Source organism: Dreissena polymorpha, chromosome 2 (assembly GCF_020536995.1).
Source record: "Dreissena polymorpha isolate Duluth1 chromosome 2, UMN_Dpol_1.0, whole genome shotgun sequence".
Classification (NCBI taxonomy): Eukaryota; Metazoa; Mollusca; class Bivalvia; order Myida; family Dreissenidae; genus Dreissena; species Dreissena polymorpha.
The window spans coordinates 102,730,143-102,746,290 of NC_068356.1; the positions used below are offsets into that span (position 1 = coordinate 102,730,143).

The 16,148-nt window shown below is 34.2% G+C and overlaps 3 protein-coding genes across 3 annotated transcripts in view; all 3 read left to right on the top strand.

Annotated features, from left to right (window-relative positions):
* The window catches only part of LOC127868308 (uncharacterized), a 501,779-nt gene extending 498,810 nt beyond the window's left edge, over positions 1-2,969 (top strand). Inside the window, exon 22 of the mRNA XM_052409946.1 lies at positions 662-2,969. Coding sequence (XP_052265906.1) covers positions 662-1,533 — 872 coding nt within the window. The 3' untranslated portion in view covers positions 1,534-2,969. The remainder of the gene's footprint in view (positions 1-661) is intronic.
* Positions 1-7,854, top strand: part of LOC127868310 (uncharacterized) — a 525,576-nt gene extending 517,722 nt beyond the window's left edge. Inside the window, exon 4 of the mRNA XM_052409951.1 lies at positions 7,004-7,854. Within this exon, the coding sequence (XP_052265911.1) occupies positions 7,004-7,171 (168 nt within the window). The 3' untranslated portion in view covers positions 7,172-7,854. The remainder of the gene's footprint in view (positions 1-7,003) is intronic.
* Positions 7,855-11,401: 3,547 nt separating this feature from the next.
* The window catches only part of LOC127868318 (low-density lipoprotein receptor-related protein 4-like), a 28,113-nt gene continuing 23,366 nt past the window's right edge, over positions 11,402-16,148 (top strand). The window contains exons 1-3 of the mRNA XM_052409967.1: positions 11,402-11,528; positions 13,672-13,801; positions 15,082-15,175. Coding sequence (XP_052265927.1) covers positions 11,444-11,528; positions 13,672-13,801; positions 15,082-15,175 — 309 coding nt within the window. The 5' untranslated portion in view covers positions 11,402-11,443. The remainder of the gene's footprint in view (positions 11,529-13,671; positions 13,802-15,081; positions 15,176-16,148) is intronic.

A 16,148-nucleotide genomic window follows, 5' to 3' on the forward strand; every position in this document is an offset into this window, starting at 1 on the left:
GTTAAGCTGGTGTAACATGTTTTTTCTATTATAGATTATCATGTCGATTCCCTGCTGTTTTGTTTAGGAGATACAGATAAATTATTACAAAAGTTGATTTTTTAAAGTAAAAAAAACCTGTAAAATACCCCTTTTAATTGGGATTCATGGAAAATCCCTATTTAAAGTAGACACACTTATATGTTACATTAAAGAATATTATTTATTCCAACAAGCAAAGTGCTGTATTGGTATTAATACACATAAATCAAATCATAGACAAATTTATCAAGCGTTTATAACGCTGACCATCAAATAATTTGGTATATGTTTTAAAGAGCATTAAAAAAACTCACTTATATGCTGATCCCTGACTGGCCCAGCGCTATTGAATGTCCTCCCAAATCGCAAATAAACGAATCCCAAACGAAATTAGGTACCCCGGTAAATTATATATGATCTTTACATAATAATTATGCAAGATAATAAAATATTATTGTTTCATTTGTAAAGTTAGTTCATGAATGTTTACAAATACAAAGCTATGTAAACAAGTTTTGTTAAATGGACTCATTTTAATAAAATAGTATGTGATTATATTGCAACAATACAACATTCTATTATTATTATTATTATTTTTATTACTTATTAATATATTTATTGTTTGTTACTATTATTTCAGAGGCTAACAGTCCCATGAGCTTATCATCCCAACCAATGCCAGTCAACCTGGAGCTGGTCGTATCCGTGGATCTACCAAAGACTGGAGATGATAAGAAGGAGCCTCTCCTCACTGGACTGGACTTCCTGCCGGACGGGAGACTGGTAGCCGTGGATAACATGAACGATAAATGTATCATAATGAATGAGCGACTACAGAGACTTGGAACACCGTACAAGTTCAAGAGGATCCCACTATGCGTAGTATGTGTGTCTCATGATACACTGTGTGTAACGGGTGGTGGTGGTGGTAATGTAGTATGTCTCCTGTCTGTGAGTACAGACAATACCATCACACTGACCAGGCAGATCAAAACATCATCCAAGTTCGACTCTATATGCTGCATGTCTCCATCTAACATGGTCGTGAGTACGTACCATGATCCCCGTCCTGCTAGAATGCTATCAGTGGACGGGGTAGAGTCAGACTTTGATCACTTCCTGACGTTTCCTATGAAGACGTACAAAGTAGATGAGAGTAGGTGCACGTATGTCCAGTCTAAGAACACGTTAGTTCTGACTGACAGGTTCGCTCATACGGTATACATGTACGACACCTTGAAAGGCACGTCTAGAGCAGTCACTAATGAGAACATACAGGAACCTTGTGGTGCCTGTGTAGGGCCTGGTGACTCGGTGCTGGTGTGCAGTATGAGGAAAGACTCCATCGTGCACCTGACCATTAACGGTAAAATACTGGGTACCTACCCAGTGGATATGAAGTGCCCGTACAGCATATGTATGTCTAAGGATGGTACCAAGCTGGTGGTGTCTAACTGCGCTATAGGCGTCAAGAAACTTCACTTGTATAAGATATCACCGGCAATGAGTTAGCTGACTAGTAAGATGTAAATGTTATTCATGTGATCAGGCTTTCTACACAATTATTAAATATTGACTTTCGTGTATTGTTTGTGTTAAACAACTCGGAATACTATTCCAATTAATTAAAATTAAATAGAGTTTTAATAAGGTTTTATCGTTGAAGAATTTCAAAAGATTCCGAACTACCTACGTATGTATTTTGCATGTATTATAATGTAATATGTGTATTTCTACCTACCTTCAATAACTATTTTAGTGTATATTTGAAGACATTTAAATATATTGTATATGTAATTTTATTTAAATTCGCATTTCATGCAACGTAACCGGTGTGTACAGTAGTTAGGCGCGTTAAAGATTTGTAAATATGTGTTAATTTTTGAAAATAATAACTATAACTGAACATTGCTAAGCATATGTTTTCTTAATGCCATAAACAATTTGCGTTCATTCAAAATAATGCTTGTTTTTGTTAAGCCTACATACGCAACACGATTTATGTTTATCAACAAATTCGACTAGATCATGAATTCCCAGCCTGTCACCTCTGCCTGTCAATAGTCTAATAGCCCCGTCACACCGAACTGACGTCCTTACGGCGACCTAAGACTGTGTTTCTGAAAATTTCTGACTGTCGTAGTAAGGACGCCAATGACTTTTTCGGTATAAATGCTGTTTTTCGCCTTCCCGTCACACCAGCGTCCTGGTTTATGGCGTTCTGCGCGTCCTCATGGGGTCCTTAATCCGTCCCTGGCGACCTTACCGCGTTCGTACTGCGTTTCACGGCGACCAAAGCCGACCATACGGCGTCTGAGCGGGGTCCTTGGCATTCTTACTGCGTTCTTATTGCGACCATAGTCGTTCTGAGGACGCAATAGACGTACAAAGGACGTACTAATGACGCAATAAAGTCGCCGTACGGTCGCCTTGCAGTCAATGATCATTGTCTGTGGGTTTTAGCGGCGACCACACGACGTCCATGGCGAATTTACAGCGACCTTACCACGTCCCTACTTCGACTACTGCGTCTCTACGGCGTCCCTACGACGTCTTTTACAGAACGCCATTAAACGCCGGACTTCGGCGACTACTTTGAACATGTTCAAAGTAGTCGCCGTGGGCTCGCGTCCTATACAATTTTCGCCAGTCTCACTTCGTCCTCTTGCTTCCTTACTGCGTTTCTCCGGTGTCTATGACATCCTCACTGCGACCTGGGTCGCCGTAAGGACGCAGTAAGGACGCCAGTCCGGTGTGACGGGGGTACAAGATGCCTTGTATCGTTCCAATGTAGAGGATACTTAATAAGGCCATTAATTTCAGTTACTTTTGTTTGTTTTCAAATAAATTATCAAAACGATTACATGTATATCAAATTAATTCTATATTATTTTCTTAATCTTAGCTTTGTTATTATTTTATTTTTAAATAAACCAAAAGTTGCATTTTGTAATATTTTATGTTTTCACGATTTTCAGGTACCGAGAGAGAACGCGCTTTAACTTAAAAGAATTCAATTAAGATATTCAATCCATCACACTCCGTAATAAATTATAATATTTTCTTGCATGGAATTCAAATTTATATTCATTCGCAAAATGTCAGATTTTACCGTTTCGTTTTTTAGGATATGCCATGATAATTACCATACCCCCTTTGTTGCTGCAAGCAGGAAACATTTAAATTGATTATAAATGTACATTTCTGAATGGTAAATTAAACTTACAAACGTGTCGCGATACAAGTGCGATTGAGTGTTTAGCAAAACATTCAATGTACCGTGCGATTTTAATTATAATTTTATATATACTCTAGTATATTTTGATGGCATATTTCAATTACATGTATGTATACAATGATTCAATAAAACATGCTTAATGCTAAGGAAAGCTATCCATAACAACGCACATGCGAAACACATTAATTTAAATATATGAATGTTTTTTAAATAAACCGTATTACCGTATTACCGTATACAAGAGGTTAACTGGTAATCCTACCGGAACGACCAGTTAACCGGTTACATTTTCTTGAAAAGGGTTAACCTGGAAAAACATGATTATGCTCTTTGTCATGGAATAATTCGTGTGATTTACGTTTCGCGTGCGACGCACTTGCGCTGGCGACTAGTTAGAACAACATGCCACACCATCGACGGTAATAAATAACGTATCATCAAACAAAGCAATAAAGCAATAAATCAGTACCTTTGTGATAATAATATTAATGATACTTAATAATTATAGTAACAATAATAGCATTTATGAATGTAACATGCAACGCATTTCATTTATAAACATTTTATTATATTTACATGTATATATGAGTAAAAGATATGATAAAATTGTTTTCTTTATTTAAAGATCTCTTAATATATTGTTAGATCTATGTTTCAATCAAATATCATTGCACATCCGAACAAATGCTTAAATTAGGGAACAAATTAAAAGTTATAACAGTTTGCAAATTTAAAAAAAATACTTAGAAATAGTGCTTTTCAATCGTATCTTTGTTCTTAATTTAAAATATACAACAGCAAAGATTTAATAATAATCGATTTCTTACTATCACAAAGAGTACAGGTCGAAGCACCATTGTATTCTGCTGTAACATTTCCTGAACTTCGACATCACTTGGTGACATATTCATACAGACGACTCCAGAAGACATTGGGAGGCGCCGCGGAACCCGATATATACACCGTCTTTCCGGGACCCGGCATTTTTATTGTACCGAAAAACACACACTCCCCGTCTGCCTTTAGATCTCCCAACTTGTCCATGCGCGACCCATACGATTCCTCACCTGGCACACCGACCATAACGTTTTTCGATTTCAAAGACCGAATTTTGAAACTGATCGTTGACTTCGCGGAAATTTCGTAGTCCTTTGGCTCAAGTATATCGCAAATGTGTTTCGCAACAGAGTCCGCGTTAAATTTGGGGAACTTCTTCACATTTGTCCTACAATAATTCTGATAGCATTTATCACATGCAACTTATAGGCTATAGCGCATCTAACATGCTTGTGTCAAAAGACCCAAAAGAGCGAACGAACACTAAATATTAAATGCTAGTTTGCATTGACAAAGAAATTTATTGGAAATAAAGTTCCGTTTGTGTATAAACAGATTGAACATATGTATAACATCATAAAAGATTGAACCAATATCCATATTTTCTTCTGTTTTTTATGTTCAAAAGCATTGGTTTAGAGGGGCCCTTTTTTATTACCGACATATATAGTCCAACATAGTATTTTAGCATTACAGACATTAATTAAATAAGAGATGTTTGTCAGAGACACAATGCTCCCTAATGCGCCGCTTTTTTTTACCTTTGACCTTGAAGGATGACCTTGACCTTTCACCACTAAAAATGTGCGGCTCCATGAGATACACTTGCAAGCCAAATATCAAGTTGATATGTTCAATATTTCAAAAGACAGGCCAAAAACAATATTCCCACAATATCATTCGATCCGGGGGCATAAAAAGCAAAATTTCGAAATATAGTCATTTTAGGCATGCTGTTGCAGAAAACGAACGAAATCGATCAAAAGATGTACTTGAAAATCCGCTGTGTACCAAAAAAGGCAAAGGCGGAAAAGAAAACACAGTCCACCAAAACGCCATGGTTAGGTCTCGAAACGTCCAAGGTGATGCAAAAGTTAAACGTCGAACAAAAAAGACAGAAATGTACCAAAAGAGTAATAGTTGGCATAGAGGTGAACCCAAAATTTCAAAACGGAATAAAAAGTCAGAAGTAGACCAAACGTCAGATGTGCTGTCAAAACCCCATGTTCGAACAACAATTCAGAGGTGAACCAAAGCGTCGGGGGTGAACCAAAATTCAGAGGTGCACCAAAATACTCGAGGTAGACCAAAAACCGCGCCAGGACGTACCTGATATTATTACAGACCCAGAAGTAGAAGGCTCGAATCTTCTCTAGATCTGAGGTGGCGACCGAGCAAAAATGTGACGCCAGGCGGTCCACTGACAGCAAGCACGACCCGGGGGTCTGAAATTGAAATGGATAGACGGAATATTGTTTTATAACTAGCGCATCGTTTGAGAAAAGCACCCAACACCTCACGCTCGATTTGGTTTTTATAAAGATTCTGATATCATAAACAGCCACAGAATAAGTTGATACCTTAGCTTTATACATTAATTTAACGTTTCTCTTATACAAATTATGTTTGTTACTTTTCTGAAGTTCTTGGACAAATAAACTGTAAAATAGTTTTTTGCAAAATATTACTATTAATATTATTATCAAGTCAATATTTCTAAGCGTATTATGCCTAATTAAGTTTATTAAGTCTCTAACATTACTTTTATCGCTCACTTACCTTTAAATACTTACAGGTACACCCTTGAATACTACCTTGATAACGTGTGTAACGTTAGTAACGTTCCCTACGTTATTTAAGTTTTCTTCGTTTCGTACGTTTCTTAAGTAACTTACGTTTCTCAGTTTCAATACTACCCTTTCGTAAATGACGACTATAACGTTACTTTGGCCCCTTAGGTGTATACCATCATTTACGTTACTTACGCTAAAAAGTTTCTTACGCTAGCTTAACTACATTGAAATCATTTATCGCGTCTTTCACGCCCCTTTTGTTCATAACGTTACTTGCGTTCATGACTTGACTTAGTCCACTACGTCCCATACGTTCATGACGCAACTGTGGTTATTTGCATTCATTTCATCATTGTGTAACTATGTTACTTATATTCTTTGCGTTCTCGATGTGCTTGAACTGTAGCTGCACGTCAGTGACGATGTCCTTCTTTCGTGTAGTAACGGGCTTTGCCGCCGGAAGTTGTAGTCTGTACACAAGATTGGAGATGATGATGAGTGGGAACCTTACCTCACTGAACTGGCCTTCCTGCCGGACAAGAGACTGGTAGCCGTGGATGACATGAACAGGAAATGTATCATACTGGATGAGCGCCTACAGAGACTTGGAACACCGTACAAATTCAAGGCTTTCCCACACGGCGTAGTATGTTTGTCTCATGATGCACTGTGTGTAACTTTTGGTTATGGTAAAGTAGTATTGCCCCTGTCTGAGAGTACACACAATATCATCAGGCCGACCAGGGAGATCAGAACATCATCCAATTTCTACTCTGTATGCTGCATGTCTCCATCTCACATGGTCGTGGGTACGTACGATGATCCCCGTCCTGCTAGAATGCTATCAGTGGACGGGGTAGAGGCAGACTTTGATCACTTCCTGACGTTTACCATGAAGACGTACAAAGTGGATGAGAGTATGTGCACGTATGTCCGGTCAAATAATACGTTGGTACTGACTGACAGGTTCGCTCACACAGTGTACATATACGACACCGCGAAGGGCACATCTAGAGCGGTCACTAATGAGAACATACAGGAACCTCGTGGTGCCTGTGTAGGGCCTGGTGACTCGGTGCTGGTGTGCAGTATGAGGAAAGACTCCATTGTGCACCTGACCATTGACGGTAAAATACTGGGTACCTACCCAGTGGATATGAAGTTTGCTAACAACATATGTGTGTCTAAGGATGGCAATAGGCTGGCAGTGTCCAACAGCGCTAGAGGCAACACGAAACTAAAGTTGTATAATATCACCAGCAATGGGTTAGATGACTTGTAAGATGTAAGTGTTATCCATGTGATCAGGCTTTCTACACAATTATTAAATATTGACTTTCGTGTACTGGTGACTTAAAAGCAACTTGGAATTCTTTTCCGATTAATTTAAATTACATAGTGTTGTTATGCAGTGTTATCGTTAAACAATTTCGAAATAATTCGAAATACATAAGTATTTTGCATTTTTTATAATGTAAAATTAGTCTTTATACTTAACTTCAAGGCATATTGTATTGTATATTTGAAGACATTTAAATATATTGCCCATGTAATACTATTTAAATTTATAACATGCAGGAGAACAGGTGTGTACAGTAGTTTGGCGCGTTACAATTCCGATTAATTAAAAAATGAATAATGTTGTTATACCGTTTTATCATTGAAGATGTATTTTGCATTTGTTACAATGTAAAATGTGTCTTTATACCTAACGTCAAGAAATACGTTAGTTGAAAACATTTAAATATATTGTGTGTGTAATACTACGTGGAATTTACTGTGTACAGTAGTGAGGCGCATTAAATACTTCTAAATAAATGTTACTTTTTGATAATAATAACTATAACTGAAAATTGCTATGCTTTTGTTTTCTAAATGCGATGAAAAAAATTGTGCATTCATTCAAAATGATGCTTATATTTCTTTCTACCTTAGCCACAAGTTATATAATTATCATCAAAAGTCGACTAGAACTAGAATTCCCAATAGTCTAAAAAGCCTTGTATCATTCAAATGTAAAGAATAGTATGTAAAGCCGTTAATTTCAGTTGGTTGTTTGTTTAAAAATAAATTAGCAAAACGATAATATCAAATCAATTCTATCATATTTTTTTAGCTTCGTTATTATTTTATAAATAAACAAATACTTGCAAGTTGTAACATTTGATATGTTCGCTAATATCAGGGACTGATACAACATTTGATTTAATTTAAAACCTTCTTATATTTAACGTTGTAATCAGACACATATCGAATTAACGTACGGGGAATGATAACACGAGTATTCAGTTAAGGTATTCAACCCATATTTCTCAATGTTTAGACCGTAACAAATTTTTACATTCATTCGCAAATTGTTAGGTGATTTACCGTTTCGTTTTTTGGATATGACATGTTAATAACCATACCCCCTTTGTTGCTAAAAGTTGGAATATTTTTAACTGATTATAAATGTGCATTTCTAAATGGTAAATTAGACAAACATAATAATATATTGACCCATTTTTCTTCAGTTAATTTATAAAGTAATTATGTTTGCAAATATTGCTTATGATTTTTAAATTTGATATTAATTTTCCCGTTCTTTATTTTTGAAATCCATAAACATGATACCATAAATGTGTTCTTTTTATGGATGTTTTTAATTAAACCGAATTACTTTTATCTACAAAAAATTGGATGCGAAAAAGAAAATTTTATTTGTTTCTAATTAAAATGGTGAAGGAAAGAAAACTATGCGAACCAAAAATGCATCAATTAACAATGTTCATCGCGATACAACCACACCCTTACGTAGTGAAGAAGTATTAGATCGTAGTAGATGAAGGATTTTCAATGCCTCTATGTTGGAAATATGTGAAAATTTAATCTATATCTTCAGCCGCTAATTGATAATTTAAAAGTTATCATCGTGTTCCGATACAAGTACGATTGAGTGTTTAGCATAACATTCAATGTACGGTACGATTTTAATTATAATTATAAATATAATCCAGTATATTTTAATAACATGGTCAAAATATATAATGATTCAATAAAAATATGCTTAATGCTAAAGACGGCTATCCGTTACAAACAGGTCTAACATGCGAAACACATATATTTCATTAAAGGAATATATCGACTGTTTTTGTAGTAATTCTTGACTCTCCATGCTGGTACAACCACGCGATCCAAAGGTGTGTGCGGTCTTAGGAATGAAGGTCGATTCTCATTTTGCAGCTTAGAGGTAAAATATTGTACATGTTTTATCATTTTTCTTTTATTCATAATATTTTATTTCTTGCTGTTATTTTACATTACAAAAAGGGAAAATAAGTGTATAAAGTGATGCTGTTTATCTTTATAGAAACTGTCATAATGTGTCAATTCAGTCATAAGGCTACAACACCCCACCTTATTCTTGATACATCGACTCTCTACGGTTTATTTAACTGTTATACTAATTGATGAATCAAATATTTTGTGAATTAGCCATTGTCATTTATCGCCTTTGGATAGATTTCATATGAAAAGTAAAATGCTTTATCAGAAATCGCAATCTGAAAGTTTAATGAAGATAACTGATTGCGTAACCAATGACAGAACACATGCGTAACTAAAAATAATCAAAGTACTGACAGTACTGGTGTGACGATGCTTTTAAAGAGGATGGATATAAAAGCATCAATTTAAGTTTATCTACATCACCACAATTGTGTATGAGGTTACGAAAATTTTGGGTACGGAAAAAATGGGAACGAAAATTTTGAGTACAATAGTTATGCCAAAAAAATGGGTACGAAAAAAATTTGATAACGAAAAAAAATTGGGTACAAAATCAACCAATATAATACAGAATAACAAATTTGATAGAAAAATAAATTAAAAAAAAAAACGAAAACCCCGAGAACGTTTCAACTCACGAATTAACATAACGACAACAACACCAATAACATTTATTAGCTCTTAAGCATACAATTGATTTTTTTCAAAATGCAAAATACACAAGTGTAATAAAATTAACATAGGTTATAATAATTATGAAAATTATGTAATTTTATAATTTAACAAAGATGTTACTGATTCATATCAAAAGTGTCACTTTAACATTGATACTGGTTGTTGCTCATAAATTACTGAGACAAAGAATTTACTGTACTACATAAGTAGTTTCTTTTTGACATTGATATTGATTTAACTCATTAAATTCTGAGGGAAAAAACATGCAACACTGTTATTGAAGTAAATAACATGTTATTTATTGCATCATTAACCGTTTATAAATGCACCGTTCTAAAGTTTGCTTGTTTATATAGGTGTGATGCAGCTAAAAATTGCACAAAAACATCCATAGATAAAGTAAGCAAATTATATCTGATTTTATTTACATGACTTATATATGATCAGCAACAAAACCCATTATCAACACCGTAAATATATCTGTTACAATGTAATATAATAGAATTGTGATTTTAAGGAATCTTAACAAGTGTAAACCTTTCATGAAAATAATTTTGTCCATTAACTTTTTGATTACCTTTCCAAAACTTAAAGGGGCCTTTTCACAGATTTTGGCATGTATTGAAGTTTGTCATTAAATGCTTTATATTGATACATTTAAAAGATTGAAACTTAAAAGCTCCAGTAAAATAATACTAGAAAAAAATAAAGAAAGACAAAAAGTAACCCTCAACTTGGCTCGAACCACTGACCCCTGGAGTAAAAGTCTATCGCTTAGACCACTCGGCCATCCGTGCTAATACAAATAGTTATGAATTTTATACTTTATATAAGCAATCTTCTTAGTATCACAAAATATATCGACAACAGTAGAACTCTCCAAATTATTCAATCGTTTCGCGTTGCAACGCTTTATAATTTTCTGGTTTTTAAATCGTCAAAAGATGCATATAATGCATATTTTAGAGCATGGTAAATGTTCAGTATTACTCTTTCCTCACAAAATTTAAAAATACAACAATTTTCGAATATGAAACTATTTTTTTAATTGTGTCAATTTACCAAAACGTGAAAAGGCCCCCTTTAAAAACCACTGCGAATATGGCTAAACTTAATACTTAATGGTTGCCGTCCGAAGCAAGTTATCATGATCGAATTTTCCGGTACATGTAGAAGAGCTTTCTTCAAGAGTCATTAGATAGGATTTAACACAATAACAAAACACGCTCTGTTATAGATACACATATTCGGCCAATTAAGAAACTCTTTTTAACTGGTGCTAGGCTGTACGATCAGCCGAAGTCCTTATAAGCAAATCGCTGCGCAATTGACGGCTTCCGTTATATGCGGCCTAATTAATTGGCATAACTTATGGAAAGGGCGCTTTGGCTCAGAGTAAAATCCAACTATGTAAACTGCCTTAAGTATTGAAACGAAGTATTTAATATAACTCATTGTTTACTTAAGAATTTTCCGTAAAGCACTACCAGTTGTAATTAGAAAATGCTTTTGTGCCAATAGGGTTCGCGCTCAAGTTTTCCTTTTTTTATTGTTTCCTTGTTTTAACTTAGTTAGTTTACGCGTGTGAATTTGTGTCGATCTAAATGTGGACATGATGCAAATTATGGAATTTTTTACTAGTTTTGCGTCTCTGTGTTTTATTTTTATCTTTTATGGAGCAAACACAACCAATGGAGGTATGCATTTGCGTTGAATTTAATATATATCTTCCGCGTAAGTGTGCTCCTTTGAAGACCTGTGCATATAACGGATAACTTTTTTTATGTAAATCAAATATATATAAATTCATGTCTTATTTGAGCTATCAGCACTTTAAATCGAATTCTGATATAAACCATAGACGGTATTAACACTACAATACAAATAAAAGCATGCATTATCGTGAAAAAGATCGCATAAATTATTAGCAAAAATGCTCCCTTAATTGTATAGATAATGAAATATGAATGAATAGACGTTTATACGGATAACTGAGAGTAGACTTAACAGTTATTAAATAAGTCAAATGTTAAGACAAATTGATTAATTTTTAATATGTCCTGCAGAAGTTTTTTGTAATTTGGTCGTCGAAGAATTTGCGTTATGAAAAATAACATATTACATACTATATATATTTTCATATATAATATGCGTTAAAATTATTTTCGAAGCACTACTAACGAAAGTATGTATGATGTTTTTATCATCTGAAATTAATTCTATATTTATTAACTATTCTGCAATGCGCACAGCATCAACACCAACATAATTATGCAATTTAAACTATATTAAAAGATTTTAATTTAAAAGAAAATAATACCCGTTTAAATGGCGTTTGCACGGAACATTTCAAAGTAAAGACAGATAGAGATACTTTTTCTATAGAAACCTAGAAACTGTACTTGTTTAATTTTCGAATTTTACACAGGCTATATTTAAATATGCATCAAGTTAGTATATTATTAATGGTGCCAACGAAATTGTATCAATAAAGTTGATTCTTAACAAAACCGTCGCTACCGAAAGCTTTTAAATTCGAGTAATATCTAAAATATAACATGAAACGTAATTATTGTCTTATTTCAAGCAGAACATATTATAAGCTTTGACTTTCAGAATAAAACTAAAACAGCCAGTTGAGTAAGTTGGTTACATGTTCTTATTCCTTATTCGAATAATGAACTAAGAACAAACAAACTGTCCACAATAAGAGAAGCACTTATATAATTAGAATTTTGAGTTAAACGTACACGTTGATCAGCATCTATTTGAAATTTGACAATCAAAAGGCTCGCGAGAATTTTTGAACTTTGTTGTTCGAAAACCGCCGGATAAACATCGATGGAAAAGAAGCTATTCTGTTCCGTTTGTAAATAAATTTAATAAAATGCGGCCGAGTCCGACCATTTTTCTCGTATTTGTTACAGAACATTAACTTGTGTCAATGTGTCGCATAAACAAATCTGCAAAGAATTATGGGAATTTCCTAAAGTGAACAAGTTTAGTACATGAATTAGTTGTTTACTGTACAAGTAAAATGTATTTGCAATTGTATCAAGATTTAATTTTGAAGATTCGCTGGTACCACTTCTGAACTTTTTGTCTAGTTTTTGTTCATACCTTGTACCTGTTTTGGATTGCTTGGATTGCACTGAATATTTATTGAGAAACAGGGTCACTTGAGTTGACTATTTTATTGAAAATACTTCATGCATATTGAGAAATTAATTTAACTTTTATAAAAATATGTTAAATTGTTGAACAACAACAATAGGAGTAACAAAATAACCAATTAACATCTCAATCTCCGTGTGGTAAGCGGTTTTAGATAAAAACGTAACCTGGATGATCCAAATTTGTGAATGTCGATTCTTATATAGAATTTTAAGCAAAATCATGCGCTTAATGTACACGCACATTTCAAATGTCAACAAGAAAGCTAAGAAGATATCGCGTCACGAAACGGACACTATTTGTAGTTGAATCAGGGAAAATAGATACAAAGCATCGCCAGCTTTCTTAATGTTGTGTTTTAAGGTATTTCATGAATTACAGGCACACACAAAGTATGAATATATAATATATTGTAAGCGTTCAAGAGTTAAATGTATGCTTATAATGTTTACAATTTAATTTTGGTAGCGGAGGGGGGGAGGGGGTGAAACAAAAAATAATTTATATGCGACCTAAACATGTGCTACTCATCGTCAAATACTTGAAAACAATACGACAAAAAATGCGTCAAAATGACACTGTAAAGAACAAAAAAATGCATAATTTTCAATCATATGACTTCAAATGATAGCTATACATATGTGTATGCATGTTTTCATGTAACAGTCCGCCATACGCGCAACCTGATCTGGGCTCAAACCCCGAATCTGAAGATCGGCGTGTCTCGGATTGTGGGTATCGAGGGCGACCCGACCGTATGGGTTCCCAGCGGCAATGTGCAGGTCAGACATATCAGGTGAGTAGAGGCCTTTTATCCCATAGTTTTAAATGCTGAATCTTTAAAATAATGACTTTGTTTTGAAAATAAATGAATTCTTTCGACAGACATACATTAATAACGGGAATTGATAAAAGAGTGAAAGTCGTCTTTAAACTTATGTGTGCTTTCTTACCTATTAATATGGTCGGTCAAAACATCTTTTTGTTAACATTTCAATGACGATGAATGCCGGAGTCCATGACGCTATCTGTGTCTACTCGTCATTTAATTATATAACGTTTTGAAAAAGTAAACATTATCCGAGACTAGTTACACTTTGAAAGATAATAATTTATTATGTTATTTAGCTACAAATATATACTACCTGATCGCCATACCCTTAAAGTATATATGCAAACAATGAAAAATATGGAATGATCAAAATCAAAATAAAATTTATAAATACGTGCATATGTTTGAAATTCATAAACGTAATAGACAACTAGTTCTGATTAAGTCTGAACATTTGTATTTTTAAATGTTATTTTAAGATAAGTATTTTTTTCCTAAATTGTGGAACTTTCGCGTTAATAAATAAGTTAACGTGTACGTAAATGAACAGAACAGACATAACAGTACGTAAATGCGGTAATTGACAAAAAGAAGTTAACAAATGATTGGAAATGTATAAGATAAACACAGATTTAACTTACAGCGTTTAATATGTCAATACAACTCACATTGTATTAAACAATGTCACTAAGTAGAAGAAAATTATTAAAAGGGCCGGGATATTTATTGTGCGCTTGCTTAAATAAATATCCTTCATAACAAGGGAATGTCTTCCGATACTTGGCACGCCATTTTCAGTAATTAGCAATATAAGTATGAATTACGCTATCGTATGACAAAACGATGCCCATGGTGTTATATTGTGATATATAAGTAGAAACAGTAGCATCATATCTTTGTTATTATAGTAAATAAAACTATAAGATATAAATGAGCCGCGCTCTGTGAAAAAAAAAATGTTTAATTCATGTGCGTAAATTTTCGTCCCAGATAAGCCTGTGCAGTCCGCACAGGCTAATTAGGGACGACACTTTCCGCTTTTATGAGATTTTCGTTTAAATAAAATATTTATGTAGCAAAAATCCAGTTAATGCGGAAAGTGTCGTCCCTGATTACCTTTGCGGACTGCACAGGCTAATCAGAGACGACACTTTACGCACATGCATAAACCCCCTTTTCTCAGAGCGCGACCCAAATATATAAATGAATCAGTGCGTGACTGAGCGCCTGTCATTATATTGCAGCGCGCCTCATCATGGTTGGCAATTCAAAGCCTTGGCTTACAACTGGGCTGACCAAACCTTGTACTGGAGTGAGGCAACGAACAGAAAAATTCAGGTTATCTTTTTGCAGTTTATTTTAAATGCTAAAGTAAACTTGACTGTCTGCCATTTGTCCGTCGTTCGAGGCGTCATATCCCGTTTTTTCTGGGGTTTTGTCTGTTTTCTTATTTCAGTGTTTTTTATGAAAAAAAAAAGAAAAACAGCTTTACAATCACAAAAAAAATCAAAAATAAATGGCGTCATTAACATTAACTAATAACGCTAATGTGCACTTTTTTTACCGTTTATCGCCTTTATTAGAAACCTATGATTTTCAATATGTAGTCATATTTAATGCAGCATAGAAACAGTGCTGAAGTGGGGAACCGAAGTAATTCATGCATTCTTGACAATATTTGTGGCTGATTCATTTTTCGTAATATTATATTAATGGGATAATACAATCGCGCTCGTCTGTTTCTAAACTTCGCAGGATTAATTTCATAGTTCTCCAGTACTAATAATCTCTAAGCCTTGCTTGATTAATATCGCCTTTCGCAAATACTTATATTATTTACGCCTTGATTGATAAAATTCATATTTCGCCAATACTAAGGTTAAAGTTCATCTTTCGCCAATACTACTGTTCTCTAGCTACGCCACGCTTAATAAAGTTCATCTTTCGCCAATACTGCTGTTCTCTACGTCTCGCTTAATGTAGTTCATCTTTCGCCAATACCAATACTCTATACGCCTCGCATGATAACATTTATGTTTCTCCGATACTAATGTTCTCTACGCCTCGCCTGATAAAGTTCATCTTTCTCGCATACTAACAAATCTCTACACCTCGCATGATAAACAGAACAGAATAGAAATTGATTGTGATTTGAACAAAGTAGATCGCCACTCTTAACCATGTTATATCATAGAAATGTCATGTGAAAAGGAAGTCATCATTCACTAATTAGCATTGTAAACATTATATAATATCTAACATAATACATGACAAAATCTTGAAACAATCACATTTTTACAAAATATTATCG